We start from the raw sequence: 25,355 nt of genomic DNA, 5'->3' as shown, positions 1-25,355 counted from the left end.
AAAAGAAATGGCAGCTGGAACACTTGATTAACCATGAGTAACGTTTATTGATAAAATGATGATTAACAGAAACAAACCAACTAAAATGGAAGCAGGCACATCAGGATCTCTAAACCCAAATGAATAAACAGAACCCCCAAACTAACTAGAAAATAAGGAGTTCAACTGTCCAACAGAAACAAACAGAAAAACAATATGATATCCAGCTCTGCTGACGGACTGATGAGTCTGAGGTGTGGGTGCTTCAACCACTGAAACGGGGCGTGGCAGACCTGAAACCAAAAGAAGCCAGAGTAAAGTCAGTGGGCGTAACAGTGTCTCTTATTAACCTGGTCTGCAGTAGCCTTAATGGCAAATCAGCTCCCCGGACATTTGTTCTTGTCTTTTCATTTAATTTGTTTGTGTGTGTGTCATCAGGGTTAGGCAATCAAGAGTAGGTCAAGTGTCCAGACAGACAAGCAAACCATTCAACCGTGCCTTGACACAACTGTCTGGTCAGTGCTCATCATTCACTTGAAGGTTTCTTATCCAGTAAGATTAGATCATGTATTTATGTTGGTCAAGGTTTGCTCAGATATTTCACATGGGCTGCATCTTCATCTCATTCACCCTTTGTATTTCTATTTGTAGGTAACATTATTGTAGTGACATTTGAATTTTCATTTTCCCTAGATCTCTGAGCTGAAACCAAACTGTACATCCAGGAATGTATAAATCCATCCGCCCATCTAAACCCCTTTCATCCACTCATTCATCCATCCCTTTGTTATTCTTTCCAACTTTTCCCCTTGCTTCTTACACTCCCTCTATTTCTACCTCTCTAATTGATTCTCCCTCTCTTGCTTGCTTTCTCTCTCTCCCAAAGCCCATGTATGATATGAGCGCCCTGCTCCAGTGAACAGTGAGCTTTTTTTCTTCCTCCAGAAATCCTGCCGGAGAGAGAGACAACCTTGGCTAAAGACTTCATGTAAGCAGTTCATTAACTCCTCAGCTCTGGACCCCCCCACACTCACATTTTAATCAGAGAATACAGACTGAAAACACTCCAGCAGGAACTATTATGCAACCGTGACCCTGGTCTCCGTGTGCTCTAGCAGTGAAGGCATTGTGGGGCAGGAAACACCAGTCCGTTGATTGAGAGGACTAATTAAAAGGGCTTTATTTAATTGTCCTTTTAAACTGGCACCTTCTGCACAAGAGACACCTCCTAAACTTGGGTTTGGGAAGCCGGCCCTGTGCTATGATACATTTTAATTTCACAACAGAGGGTTGTTATTGTTCTCAGCTGCCACTTGCAATGGTAAGCAATGGAGTCGTTGAGGTTGAATAGAGCGTATGTCACTGAAATTGCCAGTGTTGTGGGAATGGTTATCAACAAAGGGTGCACTTAATGTGACAATCTGTGCAGGAAGATGCTTCATATAAAAGCATCTACTGGTTTCCATGTTAAGGAATACATTTTGCCCTGGTGACCTCTGTTCATCAGTGCCAAATGAATGGCTTTGTGTCTTGAGAAAATGTAGGTATGACTTCAGAAGTTGAATTATATTTTAAGTTTTCAATGGTGTGTGCGAGGCAACACGGGAAGAATCCAAATGCAAATAGGGAAAAAAGATTTTCTCAGATTTTTAGAAAATACTTAGATAGGCAGGTACTTGTACAGAAAACAATGGCATGGCACATCAACATAGCATCACAACCGTGAGGGGAAATTAACCGGTATAGGTAGCCTACAACATGGCTGATTATGGAAAACGGGAAGCAGTTAGTTAGGGAAAGTCAAGCAACTGCAGGGCTGATAAGTGAAAGTGAGAACAGGTGAGGAGGTGGGTGGAGAAGGTCAGGTGACTGGGATGGAGGGTACGTTTTTGTTTTTTTTAGACCAGGGTGGAGGGGCTGCAGTCACAGTCAGTGATATGACTCCGGCAGGTGGAAAAGTGGAAAGGCATTTGGTGGATAGAAAATGTATGGCACATAAATTTTCACAATATGTGCCACATTATACATTATGAGAGAAATTGACAATTGCCAAATGTATAGCTAACAATTCATGCATCATTTTTTAGGAGCTGTGAAATCAAAACATTACCACTTCCATTGAATACGTGAGTTGGTCACATGCACCAGCCTGAGCATTGTATTATTTCCACCTCATCCCACGATTCCAAATAATTGAAGTCAATTGTGATTATAATCTGATGTATGGTATTTAGTTGCCCTACTACGAGAGATGTATTCCTACAGATAGTAGCTCTCTCGTGCCCCACTCTTGTTTTATGCACATCTGATTCTGATTTTTGACTAAAAGTTACCTTAAAGTGTCACTTTGTCTCGGTTACAGTTCAGATAACTGAAAGCTGAAAACTGTTGAAAGAAGCCACCGTGTAGGTAAAAAAATAAATAATAATGAACCACACATTCAATCAGTAATCAATAAATGCATACTGGGAATGTATTCCTTTGCTGTTTTTGCATTTTGTTTCCAGTGAAACTGGATAGCGCAGGATGTTGCTGCTTGAGCGAACAGATCCTGTATGACTATAACAACAGCAGCTGGTATGAGGTGTGGGAGAACCGACTCAAAGTTAGCCGAAGAACAGATGGACCAGCTGGTCTCTTCTGGTGGGTTACCATGGTAATGTGGATTTGACCTTATTTGTGTCTAATATTTCTACTGCACCCCCACAGCACCGAATCCTTTCTTTAACAATGTCGGCATACATTTCCATACTTTTAAACACATAAACTTACTCACATAGATATCCATTTAAACACGTTTAACTTAGCCATCAAGAAAAACACACGCGTATACCCGTTTTGCCCACACACGTATGTACACCTATTGCCAGCAGGATCCAACATCACCCGCTGTGCTTAGAGTCACAGTTGCCACTTTCGTTCAACGTGCTTTCTAAACCCAAGGGAGGTCTCTTGTGTTCCTCATTAGCATAGGTTCTGTCCACAGCGTGAGGCCTGTCATCAATCTTCCACTTAACTTAAGATATGCAAACTTGGAGCAAAAAAAAGGAGGAGAAAAATTCAGACCACAGAGGACTGTGCACAAATCGGAGTTTAATGCTGGTTAGCAGATTAGATCTGCGTACTTTGTGAATTTCCATCATTTGGGCCCTTAGAGTATATGTCTGAGAAAAATGCCACAAAATCTACATTTTTGTTGATTGGTCTAAGATCTTGAAATCTGGTAGTCTACAGACACACTTTGGGCAAATGCGTAAACATACAACAAAACACACTTGTATCAATATTCTTATCAGGATTTTAGAAAAATTACAGAAAACCCATTGACATTTTTAATACTGCATTTGTGGACATATTTTTAAAATTCAACTTGGCATGAGTTCATGGATAGCAAATACTAAATTGTGCTCCCCCTTGTAGTTTCTGAGATATAGCCATGTTCTTACGAAACTATATTTAGTCTTTGGGTGAATAGCGCTTTTGTTTTCCTAAAATATAATGACATGTAAAGAAAACAAACCTGTAGTTCCATGCGCCCGAAGACTACATAGTATCATAAAAAAGACTCACTATTCAGCCAAGTGGTTTGACCCATTTTGAAAATGCAGATTCTAAAAATGTTCCAGAGTTGTGCTGAAGCCTAGAGAACACTTCTACCAAAGGTAATTCAAAATTCCAGTAGCATTTCGGTGTTAACATGTATATCTACTTTATGTTTCATAAAGTCCACAGAGATTGTGCTTACAAGTAAAGAAACGGATGTTTCTGTTTCCAGGTAACCTTTATGGCTAAAATGCATGCAACTGCTTCATAAAGTCATAAATAGATAATTTATGCGCTTAAAGATTACACTACACTACAGTGATCTAAATTAATAAAGTCAGTGTACTTATATAAACTGTACTACTTTTCTTGTACAAGAAACCCTCAACTACCCTAAATCTGAGCTGCTTAACTTTGTATTAGATCCCTCCTTTACTGGCTGATGAGCTCTCTCTTCCCTCCATCAGTCTGGTCTTTACTCATCCCAGTCTCAACCTGCCTTTTCATGGCCAATGCCAAAATGCCTTAAAAAATAAATGCTAAATGCATTGATTTCAATGAGGAGCTACTAACTGCTAAGAAGGCAGGTTTTCCTTCCAATAAAAATAGTGTCCCTTCTTAAGTGCATGAAGCCAGGAAGCTCTGTTGATGTATAGAGATTCTTTTTATTTTTTTTGTCATGCAGTGGTAATGTTAATATGCATGTATCTATGTAAAACAGACAAAAAACAAATACATGCCAACCACATTAATGAGTTTACATTCTGATACATTACACATGGGACATCAGCTTGTTTCTTGCTCCATGTTATGTGGATTAATGGCCGAGTGCATTCATAGTGCTGTATATCTGCAGTATAATCTAGATGTTGAGGTCACACCAAGCTGCTTAATAGCACTGGTTCCTCTGTAAGTACAGAGATCGGCTTTTCCCATGACCCTCCCCTCTCTCTCTCTCTCTTTCTCTCTCTCTCTCTCTCTCCCACACTCTCTCCCACACTCTCTCTCTCTCTTCTCCCCTGCTGTAATCCTCACAATGAATGTCTTTTGCCTAAACTGCAGTGTCAGGGGTAACACTGCTTCACACTCTGAATAAATGTAAGATTTAGGTGTACCAGTTTGTGGACATGGGGCAGAGTAAAAGCATACATCACTGGACATCTAAAATATTGACTTTTACCACAAATAATGCCAGTGTAGTCCTTAAAGAGCACACAAGGACATAGGGTTAATGTTGTAAAACGATTGATTAGGTTTAGGAAAGAAAACTATCTGTTTAAGTTTAGAAAAAAGATCATGGTTTGTTTTAATATGATGACGTAAGGCACCAGCCGTAACAACGTAACTATCGGAAATTTACGTAAACACAGGACAGGACCAAGGGTCTCTTACTTATCAACATACCATCTGAAATTCATGTAACCTAACGTTCAATATCGGTTGCTCGATATATCCCCTCACTTGCTCAATGCCCCGCTCGCTGCACTAAGTCACTTGCTATGAGCAAATGCAAAAATGTCCATATTCATGGTATCCCTGGTAAGACTCATACACTGTTAGGACCACAGTTAGGATTGCAGATCATCAAATCAAAAACTTTTTTATAACCTATAAAATTGTGACTATTTTTCAGATGTGTTTCAGGCTCAATTCATTGCATTTTACAGCAAACCCCTCATCACTTTAAGTTGGTCATAAAAGACCCATTGGTTTTGCATCTGCATTTCTATTCCTGTATGTACCTGCACTTCATTTAAAACGACATTACCAGGCATGCTAATGGCATATGAAAGAAAAAGAAAAGAGGTGAGGTGTTTCATCGTTTTGTTATTTTGTCTCGTATGTATTCTAACACAAACACAGCAGCTGTAATGCCTTGTTTAAATGAGATGGTTTTGATTAAAATTCAGTTGGCCCGTCGCCCAGGCCACACAATTGCATCTATTAATTTATGCACTGGTCATACAAACTGCAGCAACTTCATTATTAAGTGTAGCCTTCAACTCAGAATAATATGTTACCCTCAATACCAAATGTTATTTAGTTTCCCTGACGTACAAAATCTATTTGTAATACTTTCAGTTTAATTAACTGACATTGGAACTTTCTAATTAGATGGGAAATATTTGTGTCCCAGATTGTAATGTATGAATTCAGTGTCTTGTGTAAAAGGTGTGAAGACGATGAGAAACAAAACAACAAGTCTGAATATGGCATTCAGTGAGAGCTTTTGAGTGTCTGGGAAATACAGCTAGGATGTTACCAACACAAATAAAGAAACAGATGTGCACTAAGTAATTTGTTGGAGGAGAGCACAAGCCAGGTGCAGAAGCTGAGATGTGTCCTTTCACCTCCTAGCGTGGGAGACCCAGTCGCTGGTACCGTGCCATCTTCTCTACAAGCTCCAACTGACCTCTTGCAATAAGAAAAACTTGGTTGCTATGGTATCAAGAGCAACTTTAATGATATGCTGTTGCTACAGAATGTAGAGGCTTGATACATACCAGTTAGAAGCTCCCAAAGAGTGCACCATACCTCCCGAACTATGGCGACAGCAAAAGGTGATTTGAACAACTATTTTCTTTAAGTAGCGCCCAAGTAGTGGTGAATGTTGCTCTCCATTTGTATTATAATTGCACAGGATACCATTACACCATGAATATACAATGCATAAACCAAACGACGTGTCATACAATTTAAGATTTTGCACAAATCGTCCAAATCTCTTCCCTAATGTTGTTCCACCATTATTTTTGATATAGTCATAACACAGTTGAATCGGTCCACACAGGCAAGACACACAGTCTTCAGACTATAGTGGAGTGATCTCTGGAGGCCAGTGAGGATAAACATCCGTAAATCTGTTTAGAAGGAAAAAAAAACGTTCTAATATTTTTCATATTAGACCAACTCTATTTTCATCCGAGCCTCCTCCAATTAGGCTCAACGCAACCTTTCATTTTTTGAAAAGACGGCTCACACACCTCTAACCTTTCCCCCTGTTAAATAATTTAAACTGTGCACATTTAATACATTATACTATGTTGTTTATTTAGTGAGAAGCTTAACTTACAGTATATGCACACCTGATGAGTAGAAATGGCAGTAGAAAAGTCAAGAGGATTTCCCACCACTTGTAGTTTAGGCTCTGTCCACTTCTGGTTCAAATACAGATCCGGATTCAGATATTATTATTAAATAAACAACACAGAAAGCAGCTTTCTGTCACATCCATGTGGGATGACATGAAGCACTGATCGGTGTTCAACCTCTTTTGAACCAGGCCAAAATATTTGCCTGAAAAGAAAACACTGGCAATAAGCTTTCAAAACTGATGCATGGAATCCTTATGATCTTGTTTTAACTTTGTTGTAATATCTAAAGACTTCAATTATTTTTCAAGTTTGAATTTTTAAACAAAATTTGACTAAGCTCCAGTGTTGCCAATCATGTTCAAAGAGAACAATGGACAAATGCTCTCAATATAATCCTTTTCAGAAACTCTTTTTTTGATCTTACATTGAAATGTTAATTGAAGCTTCTCATCTGCCCCGTGTAGTGTTTCTGTTCCAAGAGCGTGTGGAGCGCCGTAGTACATCGAAGGAGGTCGTTCGTCACTGATTCTGGGGTTATTTTTAACTGTCCCCCGTGCGCAGGTCTAATCAGAACAGGATGTTCCTCATCAAATTAACCAGGAATATATTTTCATGAAACGAGACTGGGTCTGCACATGTACCCCATGATGTAGCAGACGAAGTTCAATTACACATGTGGGTTAGGCTACTGGGTTGAGTATTGCAATTTCTCCACTTCAGCTGATAATCAGAGGTGGTTAAGCGTGTTAGTTACTTCTTAATGACGCAATAACACAGAGACAAAGTCATATTTGAAATGAATGAAAGACTGAAAGACATTTATTGGTAAATGGTAATATAATTTCTTTCTGAATCTGAGGTATTTATGACAGTTGCTTTAATTAATTTTGCCAAACGAAACACAAAAATAAACGTATGGTTATTTTTTTTTGTCGTGTTATTTCAGGTAAAATTCCTATATTCTACAAAGATAAGATCAATTTCCATAGACAGCAAAACACTTTAGGCCCACATAGTTCCATATATTCAAATGCAATATGCCTGGTGATGGTTCCACATTAGGTGAAACATCCTAAGCATTGTTTCATGTAACATACTGCCACTAAGCAGCAAATCAAATCGGAGGTATGTGTGCATGACACCACATTATATCCTTCAGAGGAAAAGGAGACGGGACAAAATTAAATGAGATTCGGCCGGCATCTCCACACTAAACACCACCTCGAGTGTTTCTGTGGCTCTTTCACACTGGGAGAAACAGAAAGAGAGAGACCGAGTATGTTTCCCATCTGTGTAACACTCAGCGTTCCGGGCTATTGGCTGGTTTACACCGTTGTGCTTCTCCTCGAGCTAACAGCTTGGCATGTCAGGCACAGGAGAGCTGTTGTTCTGCTTGTGTGCCCCCTTTTATTTATATATCTTTTATCCAAATCTTTTATCCCTCATTCTACTTAATACATCTCTCTGACTGTTCCTGACTGTCCTCTCACCTCTCCATCTTTGAATCTTTCATCTCTCCCGCCTTCTGTCTCTCTATCTTCTTCTCTCCTGGGTTGACAGTGTGGAAAGTTGATGAATCAGACTGCATGGGACAGTCTGGCATTTGAGTGAATCTGATGTGGTTAATATGGTGCCTGCTGACAGCGCTGTGGAAATTGTTCACAGTGGAGGAGCACTGAGACACAGCTACACTTTGGCCCAGCTGCCCTCACTCACTCTGCTGCTAGTGTATCAGCATAGGGGAAGCATGTGTGTGTGTGTGCATCCACATTTGTTTCCTGGGGGTCAAAGGTCAGCAGAATAAGGCGCCTTCCTTTATTTTTTGCCTACACTTATCATCCTGTCTCAAACAGCTATTCCTTCAAGAGTTCACATCACCATGACAGTGATAGCTTTGAGCTTCCCTGGACGAATTAAAGTGATACTCACATCCACCTCTCATCATGGCTTACAGGCAACAAAGTAGGTTCTCACAAAACTCATGTTACATAATTACTTTTTTTTCTTCATTGCCATAAAAAAATCGTGATTATTTAAATATAGTGGTTTAGGTTTTATGCCAAAAGAGTCACCAAAAGACCCTTTGAACTGTAACTATTGAATTTAAATTGAATTAAAAAAACACACAATTAGAGGTATTACATACTGAATCGATTTATTCTCAAATGACAACAGTGGAAACATTATTAGGACACTGTATTTTTAAATATAGTTTTTGTGGGCATTTCTATGCCTTTATTATATATTTGACAGTGGAGCAAGGGCAGAAAATAAGAAGGGAGAAATATCGGGAATCACAAAGGTCCCAAGATGGTCTCAAACTGGGATATTGTGGATAATAATTAGTACTTTAAACTCTTATAAGCTACCAGGGGGGGTCTTTGAGACCCATGATTCAAAATTATCAATACAATGTTTTTTTTTGCAGTTACATTATTCAACTGTGTAACTTCTTCTATTGTTGAGTTGTGAATGTTTGTAGGTTTTTGCACCATTAATGAATCTGTGTGCTGTGGTTCTGCTCATATTTGTGCATGCGTGAACATTTCTGTGCAACTTCAAATATGCACACACACACCGAGATATTTCTACATGTCAGTGTGTGTGTGTGCATGTGGATGCTGTGCATACTCAAACTGTGGATTTCTCTGTGCGTGTGTAAAAAACATATGGTGAGTCAGTGTGTAGGAGTTAAGCGGCAGTGTGCCTGTAGGAGGAGGGAGAGCTGTTAGGTGGTGATGAAGAGGAAAGAGGATTCAGGTTGTGCACCAATAGGTGGCACTCTACCCTTTTGTGATTGGCTACGGTGGCCAAAGTCAGGTCTGGAAGCACATGTGTTTGCATCCCAACGGAACAGGAAGTTGGATGATACAGCTACCTTTTGTTCAGGCCTCTGGTTATTTCTGCTGCTGGCTGCTCTTAGTGTAGAGGAATAAAAGCAGAGTGCGAGGAGAGTGTGACTTGGGGGAGGGGGTGGAGTTTACACCACTATTGGTGATTGAATGGAGAGTTATCACTGATGGGGTTAGAAGCTCACTTTCCTTTAGACATTTATTTACAATGCATGCCTTTATGTGTGCCATTACGTGGTGTAAGTAAAAATAACCCCAAAAACAAAAAAAAACATTGAATGACTGGTTTCATGATTTGGAAATGTACTTCATGTATGTTTGTTCATGTTTATATATAGGCTGTATTATGTGTCACTGAATGCCAACCAACACACAGTGTCGTAATCTGTAGTTAACTGTAGTATAACCCATTCAGAGTACAACACATTGAGACATTGAGACTGATATATATATATATATATATATATATATATGTAAATGAGTCACTGACTAAAACAACATCCCTATAGTTTTCTCATTACATCTCATATAACATCATTACTATCATCACCGGGAGCGATAAAGGACTCACATTTAGTGTACAGTAGCATTCATGTGTGAAATGAGAATTATTGGCTTCATATCGTGTGATTCAAAGTAAAACATGGAACTGGTTTGATTAAACCATTGTGATCTTCTACATAAGGATAGACTGCAATGATTCAAAAATGTAATTTACATGTCCTAGACTGGAAATTGTGGCTATAAAGATTAGAAAATGTCCAGCTAAGTAGGGCTTCAGAGATTGCATTTTCAGTCTTACAACAAAGATTGTATTTTCAAAATAAGCAGAGCTTCAAATGTTACTTTTAAATTCTATATCACAGTGGCATTTTTATACAAAATGGAAGAGAGAAATTCATGTATTTATATACATAACCTGGCTTTATTGAACATAGTAATATACAATCATGTGGGAAAAGTGAGCAAGGTTTTACCTATTAACAGGGGACAAGAGACCTGGATATGCAAATATTATTTACTGTTGCAGTAAAAACAGGCCTTCCTGATGACAATTAAAACTAATATAGAGGAATGTGTACAAGGAGAATGTGTGGATGAACTAAACTGCTTGAAATACAAAAGTTGGTGGTCTTGTCATTCAAACCAGTACAAATGTTAATGCAGTGCAGCTGATCATCAAGCAGGGTCAATTAGTTGGAATACAAATAGCAACCTACATAAATACTTAATCATATTCACAAAATATACAGATACAAATAATGATGTAGAGCATTCATTGTCTTCTAAATTGTATCCACAATTTCTAGGCAAATGACTTATGAAGTGTAAAAATGAAAAAAGAAAAGAGATTAACGCTGACGAAATGAAACAATCAATAAAGCCCATGCCTGTGGAATAAAATTAAATGACTAAAGGGCAGTTCATGGCCGCAGTCACCATAGCAATATAATTCTATATTCTATGGAGTTTACAACCTTCTACATTCAGCAACCCTAACAAGGACATAAAGGGTCGGAGGTCATGCAAGTGCGGTTCTCGCCGTGGTGCGATGGAGCTGAGCCGCTAGGCTGGGGTCAGAGGGCAGATCAATAGTGTCACTGATAAAAGCTAACGAGCTCAATCAAATGAGAAAAAAAAGCACACTCAGTCACGTGCACACACATCCATACACACCATCCCATTGCAGCTTATTTCTGTTGGACTATTCCACTGAAGTTTACTCAACCGCTGGAGGTGGGAGGTCGTTGGTGTTCTGAGACTCCATTGGGTTTGAGCCAACAGTTCTCTAGCAGTCTTAGTTCACTGGCAGTCAGGTTTTCCCGCAAAAGTGCCTGACCTACAGGGCAATAGGAGCTGAAATGCCCCGTCTCATCAGCCTCTGCCTCAAAAACAGAAGGGAGGAAGAGGGTGATGAATGAAGTAGAGAAAGAGGGAGGATACAAAGATAGTTCATACAGTCTGACACCACTGTTTTCTTAGTCCTCAGGGGTACAAAGAAAAAAGGACATGCAACAACAGGCCTTTGAATAAAGAAATCCTCTGCACCCCATAATTGACACTGGAGACTTGAGTTTGTGTCCTGTCACAAGTTTTCCTTTTTATGTAGCCTAACCCATAACCCTACCTCAGTCATATCATAGTTGTAATTCATGGATATTGTAGAAAGCAATAATTAAAAATCCTTGGCACCGGATGTAATCCGAGGTGTTGTAGAATTGTCCAATAAGTTCTGGTGATAAGAGTTGCTTGTTTGCAACCAGTTCATGAAAGACTTCAGAATATGGTATTAAGCAATGGATCCAAACCGTGGGGGTCCAACCAGAGTCTATATTGCATTGTTATAGCATTGCATATATTTATTCTGTGTTAATGATGAAACATTTGAATCATGCATTATCTATTTATGTTATCAGGATTGTTGAACTGAGCTCCACCATTCTGGTCTCGTCACAAGTCAAAGGGCTCACAGGAAATATACATTACATTATTATTATTATAATTACATCAAATGAAGAGTTTCCTTCCAAACCCGAATAAAACCCCAAACCATAACACAGTATTAAAGAACCAGGATGTCATGTTGCTTTTGTTCAATACATTATATAGATAGGTCCCTCAGTATGAGCAAGATCGATTAAGAACACATGGGTAATTTCCCCCTATTGTACAGCTTTATTTAACATAAAGTCTGAATGAGAATTTTCATCAAAATCTAACACCCACTAAAGAACCAGAGGAAGTGTACCGTTTTCAACTGTACTGTCATCTTTTGGCACCGTGTGCAGTTTTTTTCTTCCTATTTCAAAAGGTGCCTGTGTTAATAAGAGACACCTTCAATGAGAACATCCTCACGGATGACGGATGTCATGAGGAAGCAAACACACATCAGTTTATATTTAGACACCACATGGCTTAAACATGTTACAATATCTACTTAATTAGAAGCTCTGCATAATAATATGCAAATCCACACAAGTGTTCATTGAATTCATATTCATGAAAATGTTTTGGCCTTTTGTATAATTGATGATGATAGGTTTAGGTGTCTATCTTTTGCTGCTTTTTTAAAAGAAGCCTGCGCTGTCATCTCAAAAAAGAATTGGCAACCAGTGTAAGCATCCTTTAACATTAAACCGCTACAATAAGCATAAACAATATAAAAGAAAAATGATGTTAGCATATAAAGGACTAAATATTCTCTGGGGAAAGACGGGTTTGTTGCCAGGATACAGGCTACTGTATGAGACGCTAGCAATGATATGTAGTAGTAGTAGGTTATCTGTATGTTGGTTTTTTTTGCTTTTCTTTCACACTTACCATCCAAAGTGTTAGCATCCATTGTTGCACTGAAGTGTCTTGCATGTCATACATTTGCTCTTTCATGAAATGTCTGTTTTGGGTGTGTTCCTCACTTGTTCCTACTGTGTTTATACCAGATGGATTACAGATTTGAGTTTTTACTTTGTGATGGTCATTCAATCATATATCAATAATATTTCAAAGTTTATTCCTGTCTAAAGGAAATGTTTCTCCATCCACATATCTATGTGGCAGTTATTATTCAACGAGGCCTATGTATCTGTGGAACACACCTTAAAAACCCTTTGAAGATTTCGCCTCACATCCTCTGTACTCCACCAGTGGAGGGAAATTAAGCCAATGGACCAAAAAATAGCAGGTGTTGTGGGGAAAGAAAATAAAGAGTGGAAAGAAGAGCTGGGAGTTCAGTCAGTCACATTGGATTCAGTCAGCACAAAGGGTAGACTCATTCCCTCAAATCTGTTCTAAAAATCATAGAAGGGACTGTGTCATTTCAAACAAACAAAATCACTATGTGTGGAACTGCATGCATATTGCACGCATAAAGATATAAATACATACAAAAAAGTAGTGGCTCTGCCTCTGGTTCTGCAGAGCTAGCTTAGCCATTGCATCCTGCCCCACCTACTCAAGACAGAGAATGCAGGACAGACACTGAAAAAGTGTCATACAACTTTTTTAAATATTGGGGAAAATAAATAATGAACTGAAAGACACAGATAGAGATGTTGTGCCTGTTTGAAATGATTCCAGAGCCTGGGGCCCACAGGCTGTGAGCTCCCAGGTCAAGTTGGCAATAGGAGCTGGTACATCTGCTCTCAAAACACTCGCTTTCCAGGGAGGTACTTAAAAAAAATACAATGCACTGAGGCGGCATAAAACAGTGCTTGGCAAGCGTCTGTCATGTAGTTATTGTGTAAATGTGTATGTGTGTCTGTGTGCCTGTGCAGGTGTATGAAATGTGTGTGCATGTCTCATTTCCAGGAAGACAAACACTTGGCTTACACGGTATCCCTGTAAGACAGAAGGAAGAGAAAAAGGTAGAATTAGCAGAGAGAATTGCACTTGTGTAAAGTGTGTGAGTGTGAGAGACGGGGAGAGCAAGAGGGGCACCCTGGTATGCTGCCAAGAGTATCTAAAGGTTTTCTCATCCAATTATGGATTTTATATTTGATCATATTCAAATATATACAAATAAATGCATACACCTCCACACACACCTACTCCATCTCACATGCGTCCACATCTGCCTGTACAACGCACATTGGTATGATGTAACAACATTCTCCGGATCAGTCTTGCTGTGAAGCTTGGCATCCGTTCGAGGCTGAATTTAAAATTTGAATTTATTCAGTCCCTCGCTGCCAATGTTGTTCAAAAAGACCTTGTGAAACCCGTCTAGGAACCTCTGCCAGGTAGTTCACACCTCCACCTCCTCCGCCTGATGTGCTAAAGCAGGAGACACTTTTGACAGCACTGAGAGCCATTTTCAGCCAGAGAACTTACATGGCTGCTGGCAATAAAAGCCAACTTTTTGTGTTGGTCGGTGGGTAGGTGAGGAGGCACTATGGTATAGAATAGCTACTGTGTCCATGTGCTTTAAATGACTTAGCTAATGAAAACAATTGCTAAACTGTTTGCAGTATGCAAATGTAGGTTTGTATGTGTAGCTATATGTGACTGTGGGATAGTGTGAATCTTTATTAAGCTAAATAATAGGTTGCCTGGCCATATGCTCAATAGTGTACATATTGTATATGATTTATGTAGTGTTGCGTATGAGCTACACCATTCGTGGTTATAGTTGTTGCAGTAATGACAGTCTGCTGTGTTAGGGTTGTTATGAGAAGCAGATGAGTTGAAGTTGTTATGTGCGGCAGAATTGAAGCTGCTCTCCGCAGGTTATTGGACATGACATTTGGTGACAAGGATTAGATTTTCCATTTCCACCTTTCTCTCTGTTCCTTACCCTGCCTTGTGAGACGCTGGATCCATGGACACACTGACATGAATCGTTTGAAACATTCATTGCGGCCATCGGATTAACAGACGCCAGCAACAACCAGATGAGAGCCATACTCATCCACAACCTAGGAATCGAGGGACAGCTGATTTGTTTTGACTCTCTAACCGGTTTGCATATACGCTGCATGTGTCATATGGCTGTCTTTACATTCCACTGCCTCGCAGATCAGTATACTGCGGCGGATTGTGAGTAAGTCCACCATTACGTAGCCAACCGCAGGGGCCTGTGTAAGTTTGGGGCACTGGAGGATGAACAGAAAAGAGATCAGCTAGCTGAACACACTAATAACCTGAAACGTGTGATGTCCCCTGACGATTTAACACAGGCTAAAATGGAAATAACATTCTGAATCTGTGGCTGGTTTGGCGTTGCAACTAGCAACCTCCAGCCCCTCCTTCTCCCAGCCCATGCTACCGACAAAGGTCACCTAAGCATTGTGAAAGAAGGGGCTTAGTGTTGTGGCCAGGTATTGGTAAAGACGGCACAGCCTGCATTGTCAGAGGGAAGACTTGCCAGCCGCCGCTGCCAACCTCTGCAGCATTTGCAGTAGCCACCCAAGCCTTGGTAACACATCCAGGTGGACATCTACAGGGAGCTCCATGGCATCCCACAGCATTAGCACGTCCTGGTGGTAACCTCCATTCAAAGTGGCAACAGGGTCCGTTACAGCTCAGGTGGTCACAGACTTCCTTGGCTGTCTGTTTGCTCGGTGAAGCATCCCTAACATAATCGCTACGGATAATGGCCATGAGTTTGTCTCTGCTGAGTTTAAAATCTTTGTGAAGGACCAGGGACTCCATCACATCCGCAGAACTGTCTACCACCTGGAGGCAAATGAGGGGGGCGGCGAGGTTCAACCAGGCATTTGAAAAACTGTGCCAGAGTGCACTTGGCAGATGACCTTCCTTTTTCAGCTGCACTGCTCCGGACCCTGCCGCACTACCGGACAACACCACACTCCACTATGGGCAGCTCCTAAGCCCTTCTAATGATGGGGCGTGAGCTGCAGCTTCCCCTTGGTGCACCACCAGCAGCGCATCAACAGAGTGGCAAGGTTTCAGACCATCAAAGTCACAGGAAACAGCAGTTTGACAAGAGACGCATGTCACCAACCAGCTGGGGCCAGCCACCTTTTGCTTGTTTGACAGATCTTGGTGGCATGCAAGCCGGCAAAGGAAAGTGGCACCGAGATCCATCATAGACCCATAAACTGATGCAGACATAATTTCCCTGCTGAGCAGCTGCAGGTTCCAGTTGGGCACTCACTGGAGACAGCAACCTGAACCCCTGGCTAAACCAGAAGCCCACCTGGCCTGATTCTGGGCCAGGCAACGTTACCTTAAACACTATGTCACAGACCTTTGTCTTCCTAAAGTGTTCAGACCATAGTCGCTCCCTTGGCAGAATAATCCACACGGCTATGTTGGTAACTGGCAGTCTACCAAGTTTACCTAGTTAGGTTGCAAGTAAAGGTTCAAGCATAAGCATACTGAGTTGTTTTCATATGAGGGGAAGCATGGAAAAGCTATATTTCAGTTTGATGGTGCTAAACATCAGCAATAATGCAGAACATGGTGTCCCTGGCATGCATACGATAATAATACACCGCCATAACTGGAGGCAAAAAATTCCATGACACACAATATATTTATACAAGACAAAAGGGATAAAATCAAAAACTGCAGTTTGACAAAAGGTCAAGCTGTAATTATACGTGGTTAGATCTTGTCACCACTGAGAGTTAACTAGTGACACAATTTGAAACAAAATGTTGATATGTCTATCTGCAGTTTAATTTATCTTACTGAATATACTGATTTTAACAACTGTTGTCGACAAAGTTTTAACAATTTCATATTCGCCAGCCAATCAGCAAAATGTAATTTCTGTGGCCATTGTATGATAACTATATCGTTAATTATGTATTATAATTAATTATATATAATAAGTATATTGTTTGTATTTGTCCATTCTGTACAATAGGAAATCTTAACTGTTGACAGGCTATCACATATCAGTTACTTTTAAGTAAGAACCAGCCTCATTAGCAAGTAAGAACTCATAATTGTATCCACTGTCACTTAAAATGAGCAAGCAATGTTCAGTGTCAGTGTCTTGCTATAGCGTACACTGACAGGTCACACAACTGCTGACAGACTCATGTTGGTTCTTGCAGAAACTGAACTTTTGACCTTTTGGTGATGGGACCCTTTCTCTTTAGACGGACTGCCCTGCTGCAGTAACTGTATTTGCCAAAGTAACCGGATGGCCAATATGCATCTATACAGTCTAGTAAAGTAGATGGATAGACGAGACACATTTGCAAAGTCCTATGGAGACCAGATTCTGCTTTGCACGGAAATGACTGGATGATTAATGCTGAGTAGATGAGGTAGAGGGACACCATCTCTGCTCATCCTGTCTTATCAGAGAGGAAGCATGGAACAGGCACTTCACCATGGGAGAGGGAGAGAGAGAGAGAGAAAAGTGGTTGGGGAGTATAGCGGCAGGGAGGGGGTAGCAGAGAGAGGGAGAGTGTGTGTCTGAAAGAGTGACACTGAGATAAAGTGAGAAATAGAGAAAGCAATTGAGTGTGAGGGATGGTAGACGAGAGAGAGAGCCTGTATTTGTGGAGTGAAAGTAGGGGCAGAGATCAATTTTCTTGTGTGATAATTTATCTTATGAGGAATTGTGAATGTTCACATTTCAGCGCTTGAGTGGGCACACAGACGTCCATGTAAACACAGGTAGATGTGTGAGAAATGTGCACACGCAAACACTCAAACTAGGTGACAAAAGCAGATGTAGCAATTCCCTCGAGAAATATGATAGATAGGGGAACGCTGTTTATATTGGTCTTCTTCGCTCCCTGTCTGAGTGGCCTGTAATTGAATGATCATTACACCAAAGTTATGGCTACTGCCCCGCAGTCGAAAATAGGGATTGAGTTGGAAACAGCATTTAGTAGTTTTGATTTATGACCAACAATGAGGAAGTTGTTTTTCAAGCCTGGCACTCTGATGGGCAATAAAGAGGGGCAAGGCTTATCGCCTGCTGTACCCACTCTGACACACATACACCAGTCAGCCAGCCAGCCTGCAACCAGTCAGCCAACCAGCTGGGGCCCTTCATGGAAGGAAGTGTTTTCATCAAATTTGTTTCCTTCATGTCTCGCCCTGAATGGTGCTATTCATTAAAATAGCCTCCAGTCGGTATAGGCACTGCTGCCATGGCACATTTATACACTTGTCCGCCTGTATCCTCACAGAAGTAGACACACACACACACACGCACTTACAAATCCACCTGCACACACACTTGCACAAACAGAGAGTCTTTTCTTCTGGTCCAGCTCATCTTTGCAGGAGGGCCCTCTATATTAAAAGTAAAGCTACAAAGAGATAAAGAGGTATGCTGCATGCACTGTTATCTGCTTTCAGTTGGGGCTTATGGAGCTGTATATTTATCTATCTGGAGTGAAAAGGACGGCCTCCTTACATTTAATTGATGTCATATGTGGATTAAGGTGGATCTAACTGAGAATTAAGGGGTTGCTAGTGTGGGTGGTGCTGCATAGAAATAGCTATGAAATGTGAAGTGTTAACTATGGAAGTGTGAAGCATTGTACGGTGGACTGTGATTCAGCTGTGGCCCAGATCACTGAGCAGGAATGCTTTCATCAGAGCTCGTGTCTACAAAACTTTGAACAGACTCACAGTTCAGCCATATCATATGTGTGTTATTGAAATCTTAACACCCAGCCTCTCAAATTCATCTTCATTAGCCAGATCTCATTTTACCGGGCTATATGCAAATCAGGGCAAGTCATACTCCAGTCCAGAGGGTTTTGATAATGTACTTGACGCTGTTTTTGCTCATCATCACAGGCTCACGCAACTCCCTCAACATGCAGATCACTGCTCCATTATCCATGCAGATCATTCAGGGGAAGCATTGATTAGAGATCAGATATATGCTGTGCATGAACAGTATGTTATGTCTTCTTTATGAATGTAAGTTTTTGTTATACTTATATGTGACTGATATACTTATTTGTGATGCTGGCTAGTTCCAATATTATCTGGTCAGTAAAGATTGACATTTCTTTTTTTTATTATTTTGTGGGAAGTAAATATCCACTACAAACGTCATGGTGGCGGCTAGACTGAGTTGTTGGATTCTTCGACTTGTTGGTACGCAGCCATTTTGTTAAAGTTAAAGTAAATTCTACCACACTATCTGCAGCAACCCTATGTGACAGCTTTTGTCTATGTTAGATATCTTGATTTTCATGGTGAGAGTGATGTAACCAAAATCAATCACAGCGACAATCTGTGGTACACTGGCTGGTCAGCTACAGGTTCAAACACCACTGGGATATACAGTTATCCGCCCTGGGGCATGGTGTCACCTCCTCTTTCCTGTCATCACTCCCCCCACTCACTGCACTTGTTCAGTCATACAGTAGATTTGAATGTATGCTGACATTCTTCTGTTTTGCACACAAGTGTTTACAGAAACACACATGCAAATTAGATTGCATGTTATTTCCGTATTTCTGATTCCTGTTGATTCCCAGAGCCTGAAGGCCACCCTTCTTCTGCTGTCAGGTTCTACTTTCTCGCTTAAAGTCCTTATCAATTAATAGAAACAGTTGAGACAGTGTCACTAAGAGGGTTAGTCACACAGAACTATCCCAGTGCCTGCCAACACTGTCATGTCATTTGACTTGTCTCAGTTCAGGCCTCAGAGCTGTTCCCTTTTTAGAAAAAGAGCAAGGCAGGGAATGAAAGAAGCTGTAGAAAAGCCCCGGAGTTAGGAGTGGTGAAGCCCATCAATAGCATGCACATAAATGCACAACCAGGCATACACATCTGTTTATAGCATTTGGTTGGGACAAATCAGACTCCCAAACTTGCATACACACACACGTGCATAAATAAAGCTTTTTCCTTCAACCGGCAAAACCCATCAGCGCTCACAGGATCCATGGAGGTGATGTATGAGAGCAACATACATCTGTTGTTGTCATCCAAACACCAAAGAGTGATTTCATTTGTTGACAGACATATTGCTTTGGCAATAACAACGCCAGGAGAACTGCCATGCGTTACAACTGTGAATCACGTATATGTCTCAGTTTATCACATGCATTTAAAGACACCACTTGCGAAAATGACATGAATGTGCCTCTGAGCCTCTACGGTCCACGCTGGCAATGACAGTAGCTATCGTGCACATTTTCAAGTGGCATTCTTTGTGTTGCGTGGTGTTTTGATTAAAGTCCCAGATACCACAGCTATTATGTTTTAAAATGGTTCAGCAGAAGTAGATAGGAAACAGGCCAGTAGGGTTAGGGTGTGATAGGCTTTTATAATCACCATCTAAAACCTGTAATACTTTTCTTGCAATCATTAAGACTATAGTTCACTGTGTATGTAAAGCACAGACACCTACAGGCTATGAGTACTGCAGCCTACAGTGCTGGACACATCGAAACATTGAATGACAAATACACGGCCTGCCAGTTTTGCCTGGTGGTCTTATATTGCAGTTGTAAAATGACTATTGTATTAAGAATGTGACCAACTCTTCCACTCTGCTGACACATTTGAAAAAAAAAGCCATATGGTAAATAATTAGAGCTGGAAGTGTAAGAGCTTTGTGTGGCTGCTGAATAATACATCAACTTAGACATTACAACCAGATTATTATATTGGGATAGTTCTGTGCACTGAACCATGTGGTATGGCTTATAATGTGACTTTAAATATGGATTATTGTGCTCAGAATCAACACATACATTATAGACTCAATGTGCAATATAGTGTGTGATGTGGTGTTTTTGACCAAAGGTACAAACTGCAACATCATATAGACACTCATTTCTCTATTCTTATGTTAAATAATAAGACAATAACAAATTGCAAGATCCAACAACTTTGATGAAGTCAAACAGCTCAAGAGCATATGCACCAACTTTGAAAGCTGACAAATAATTGTCTTGAAAACATTTTCAAAAGTTAAAACAGGCCAGGTATTTTTTTGCGGTTGGTCTTTATTCATTTTTTAATAAATTTAAAAAAATGTGTTCACAATTAGAAGTTTAAAGATGCGGTCGTAAACTTGTTCACGTGTCCTACCAATCTCATCAATGCACACACAAATACAGAACTTGCGCGTATGTTTGAGGTTGAGCGAGATTTACCCAAACAAATTATTTTCAGACGAGGAGGTGCAGGAATTATTCGTAATAAACATGCCATCTACTCACCTGGACATCTCCATCGTGTCCTTAGTGAGATAGACAATCCAGTAAACCAGGTTGAAGGCGCCAAACGAAAGTGGGAAGAGGATGCGGGAATATTTGTCGATGATGCTGGTGCCCGTCAGGACATTGTTGTCTGGCACAGCTGAACCCTGCTGCAGGAAGGCTTGGGCATTGACAGGTGGGTTGGGAAATGTTTTGGCAGGGCGGTCAAACAGCGGGGTAGAGTTCATCCTCTTCTTTAGCACACTCCTGGCATCCACCTTGGAGAGGGAAAAGGGAAAATGTATATGATTGGTATGAGGAAACTGACATTAAAGAGAATAGTACATGATGTAATATGAGGGTATTAATAATGAAACGGGTGCTGCGCTGTTTCCAGAGACATAAAATCATCGTATGTTATGTGCTAAAATATTAATGCTGTGGCACAAACTGATTGTGAAGGGACAACTTGCTATAATGGAATATATATCAACACATTACACAGAGAGTAAGAAAAATTATATAAAAAATAATCCTGATGTTAGTGCCATAATTACACAGCTAGTTAATCACTGCATGTGGGAAATGTGTGTGTCTGCAAAAACTGTCTCGGATACCAATGAGTACCACAGGTAATTAAGCTCAACAAAGGAAATCAATGATATTCTGTTTTCCATTTGATGTGATTTCCATCAACCCGTTCCATTAAGATTGATAGAGTTATGGGAAGCAAACAAAACATCTTAAACAAAAGAGACTTGCAGTATATTGACACATAGTTAGTGCTACGCCTCATCAGATTTGAGTAAATCAGTGTGATCTCAGCACATACTGCCTTCTCCAATAGTTATAAATCAGCTACAGTATGTGTATGGAGCGAAAAGGGAGAATACATCTTGGAAATGGGTCAAGGAACACCGTGTTGCCTGTAGTGTCGGAGAGAGTGAGAGAGACAATGAAAGAGAGCGAGACATTTCTTTTTATAAAGATAACAATACTCTGTAAATTACTGTATCAACCTGAAGAGCCATAGAAATAGTACAAACAGCCATTTCTTGATAGATCAAGTAATGACCTAACAGTAGCTCCATTAATATGGAGATGAGCATTATGGAACATTTATACATTTTATCTCTATAAAAACAACATAATAATGAAATATTTAGCATATTGTCATACAACCTTATGATTGCAAGACTGTTTACAATGTCATACAATGTTTACATTTGTTTTTTGGTCATTTGGAACCCATGTGGGCGTGTAGCCCCCAGCTAATGAGCAGGAAGGGCAGCTCATTCTCATTCCCGGGTCAAACACTGCAGCTTTATCCCGCCCCTCGGTGTGCTGAGGCTCACATACCTCACAGGCCTGCATGCACAGAGAGAATGGACCACAGCAAAAGGAAGCGTGCCTTGGGCTGCATTCATTAAAAAAAATCAGCCACCTTCCCGCAGGTTTGCGATGAAGTATGAATCTGTTTATCTGTTCCTTAGAACGTAACCGTCTTGAAACAATCAGAAAATAATGTTTTATTCTTTTCATTCACAGTTTTGTTCTCACAGACAAATCCCAGAGGGATCCTCTCCACTGCTGAGAATTTCAACAGAACCACTTTGACACAGGGAGGAAGGGCACTGACTGATGGATGTACTGATGGATGGATGTATGTATGTATGTTTGTTTGTTTGGGTGCGGGTATTGATATGCATGGGTGGGAGCTACATGTAAGTGTGTTTCATTATGTATGCGTAGGTGCGTGTGTGAAATAAGGTTACTCTAACTGTGCACTACCAATATTGGTTGGGAGAAAGAGGAATGAGGTTCATCTGAGTGGGTGTTGAGTGGGTGTGTATACACTTATGGATGATCATAAATGGAGGAGATGTGGAGCAGTACGTACTGAATGCATCAGCTATAATACTGTACTTTCATTGTTTAGTTTTAGAAAGTAAGAGAATAAAAGTGAACATCAGTCGGGATTAAAAATAAAATATACAAAGATTATTTTATGAATTGGTGTTTGTGTCATGATATTAATTCTTAAGAATATCAACCAGTAGAATATGGAATAAAACTGAAAAGGGAGAGATTACCTGATCATCAGCTACAAATAAAATGTAAGGTTACGTCTTTCACAACATCCTCTAAATATTACACTGCATTCTCAACATGAACTGTGGAAAACTTACACCAATGTTGACTGACATGCAAGAAAAAAAACATTGAAAAACTTTTCTGACTTCTGGTTATGACAAATCCTGCTCTTCCTTCTCTTAGTTATAAGTTCATACTTTAACCACTAGCTTCCTATGTGAAGTGAACACTAAAAAAACGATTAGGCCTTCTAAAACGCAAGTGATAACATCTCCCCATTTGCAGTCATATAGTCTCTCTTACACAAAGCTTAGAGGAAAAGTCAAACATTTCACTAATGCCTTTTCTCTATTCGGAGTGATACAGTGGTTGCTCAGGGCTAAACTTACATTTATGTCCATCATTTCAGCAGACACTGCTCTACTTCTTTTCTTTGCCGAACAAATATTAAGTCTGCCGCGGGCACGCAAGAATGTTGGCTTTAAACATTGGTTAAAACAAAGATTTTGATGTCCCCCTAATGTTTTCTCAGTGGGCCATGCGTTACCAAGTCACAGAGTAATGTGTGTGTGCTGAGGTTAATAACAACAAACACTGTGAATGTAGCCTATCCCTATTGTATCACTAATAATCCAGACTAACATATACATCAAACATTCTTAAAACCTGTATGACAATTAAAGATAGTGTTTTGGAGCAAATTTTGATGAGCATTACCACGTTTTATTCACGCTTATTCTCTACTAGGACACAAGCGGTGACACATGATGACGTGCATGAGCAGGAGGTTGACTAAATACCCTTCCTTGCTGATTGCAGATGTCAGTAATGCAAATGATTAGTGCATGCAAGCCATACATCACGGATTGCCTAATCAACATAAAAGGGGTCTCTTGGTTTTTCAACCTATTCCACTGATCACAGTACAGTTATAGTGGCAGGCCTCAAGGATACACACAGCGTATTGTGTGACAACCAAGAAAACTCCACAGGTAGCTCTAGGTACAGTGCACGACATCTGTTGTCAAATCTCTGGCCGGAGCTTGAAAATCAGAACTCTCAGGACTAATTATCAGGACACTGTGACACCAGGTTAATGCTTGGAAATCAAACCTGTCCCGATGTAATCAGGACCCGTCTATAAATAAAGGTCCCCTCTTTCTCTCTCTTTCTCTGTTCTCCTGTATTTCCTCCCACCACTATTTTATTTTCTGTTTATTTCCTGCACCACATACTGCACCGCCTACTCACACAAGCCACTGAAAACGCATGCAGCAGCCTTTACTCACACACGGATAAACACCCCCGTCCCCTTTGTGTTTACATTCGTATATCTAACTCATTAAATGGAACATTTATCTTGTTGCTGTGAGGTGTCCTTTCCTGTTATGGCTTTACCTGACAGTCATAACAGGTAGTGTTTGGCGTGACTGTTGGATGGCTATTTCTATCCCCAATGATACACCATTGTGTTTCTTTCCCTTTTCTCTGTGTAATGAAGAGTCTTTCCTCCTACATATTTGTTGAAAGCAGTCATTTTCCATGATGCATCCCTCCTACTCTCTTTCTCTCAGAGTAACTCTCTCTCTCTCTCTCACATACGCAACACAAAAACAAACCCCACTGGTCCCCCGCATCCATCTCTCCATCTTGCGCTACAAAAAACGGACTGGGCCAGCTTTCTCAGCCCCCACTCTACTGGCTGCCCTCCTTCATGTGAGCCTGCAGTGATCTGCTGGATATTCCCTTAATCTATGGCTGTTACATAATCTGCAGCAACATCGTTCACAGAGCCACTGGCTGTCTCCTCGTGTCACTCTGTGGTTATCACACAGTTACAGGGCAGAATAGAGGACTGGGAGAGAGGGATGGATTGATGATAGATGTGCTGAAGGATGGATGGATAAGGCATCATATAGAGTGATGAGGGAATTGTGCGGATGTGGGGGGCATAAATTGCTGCAGATTACATGTGTGCATATATACAGGCCTGTATGAGGGTCTGAGTGTGTGCTGCAGATTATGTGTGGACGAGCATTCTTGTGTTGGGCTGTGAGGAGAAGCGTGGATAAAGTGGAGATTGTGGCGTTTCAGTGTGTATATGTGGACAGCACATTCAAACAAAAAGTGAGGGAAAAAGAGGTGTGTGTGTGTGTGTGTGTGTGTGTGTGTGTGTGTGTGTGTGTGTG

General features: G+C 40.5%; 1 protein-coding gene across 1 annotated transcript in view; it reads right to left on the bottom strand.

Annotated features, from left to right (window-relative positions):
- Positions 1-1,091: 1,091 nt before the first annotated feature.
- The window catches only part of gabra6b (gamma-aminobutyric acid type A receptor subunit alpha6b), a 35,989-nt gene continuing 11,725 nt past the window's right edge, over positions 1,092-25,355 (bottom strand). The window contains exons 9-10 of the mRNA XM_031869082.1: positions 21,094-21,350; positions 1,092-13,807 (exon numbers count right to left, since the gene is read on the bottom strand). Coding sequence (XP_031724942.1) covers positions 13,795-13,807; positions 21,094-21,350 — 270 coding nt within the window. The 3' untranslated portion in view covers positions 1,092-13,794. The remainder of the gene's footprint in view (positions 13,808-21,093; positions 21,351-25,355) is intronic.

This window comes from Anarrhichthys ocellatus, unplaced genomic scaffold, assembly GCF_004355925.1.
Source record: "Anarrhichthys ocellatus isolate YVR2014 unplaced genomic scaffold, GSC_Weel_1.0 scaffold46, whole genome shotgun sequence".
NCBI classification, from domain to species: domain Eukaryota; kingdom Metazoa; phylum Chordata; class Actinopteri; order Perciformes; family Anarhichadidae; genus Anarrhichthys; species Anarrhichthys ocellatus.
The sequence above is the reverse complement of the archived record's forward strand: the minus strand, read 5'-3'. Positions and strand labels throughout refer to the sequence as shown.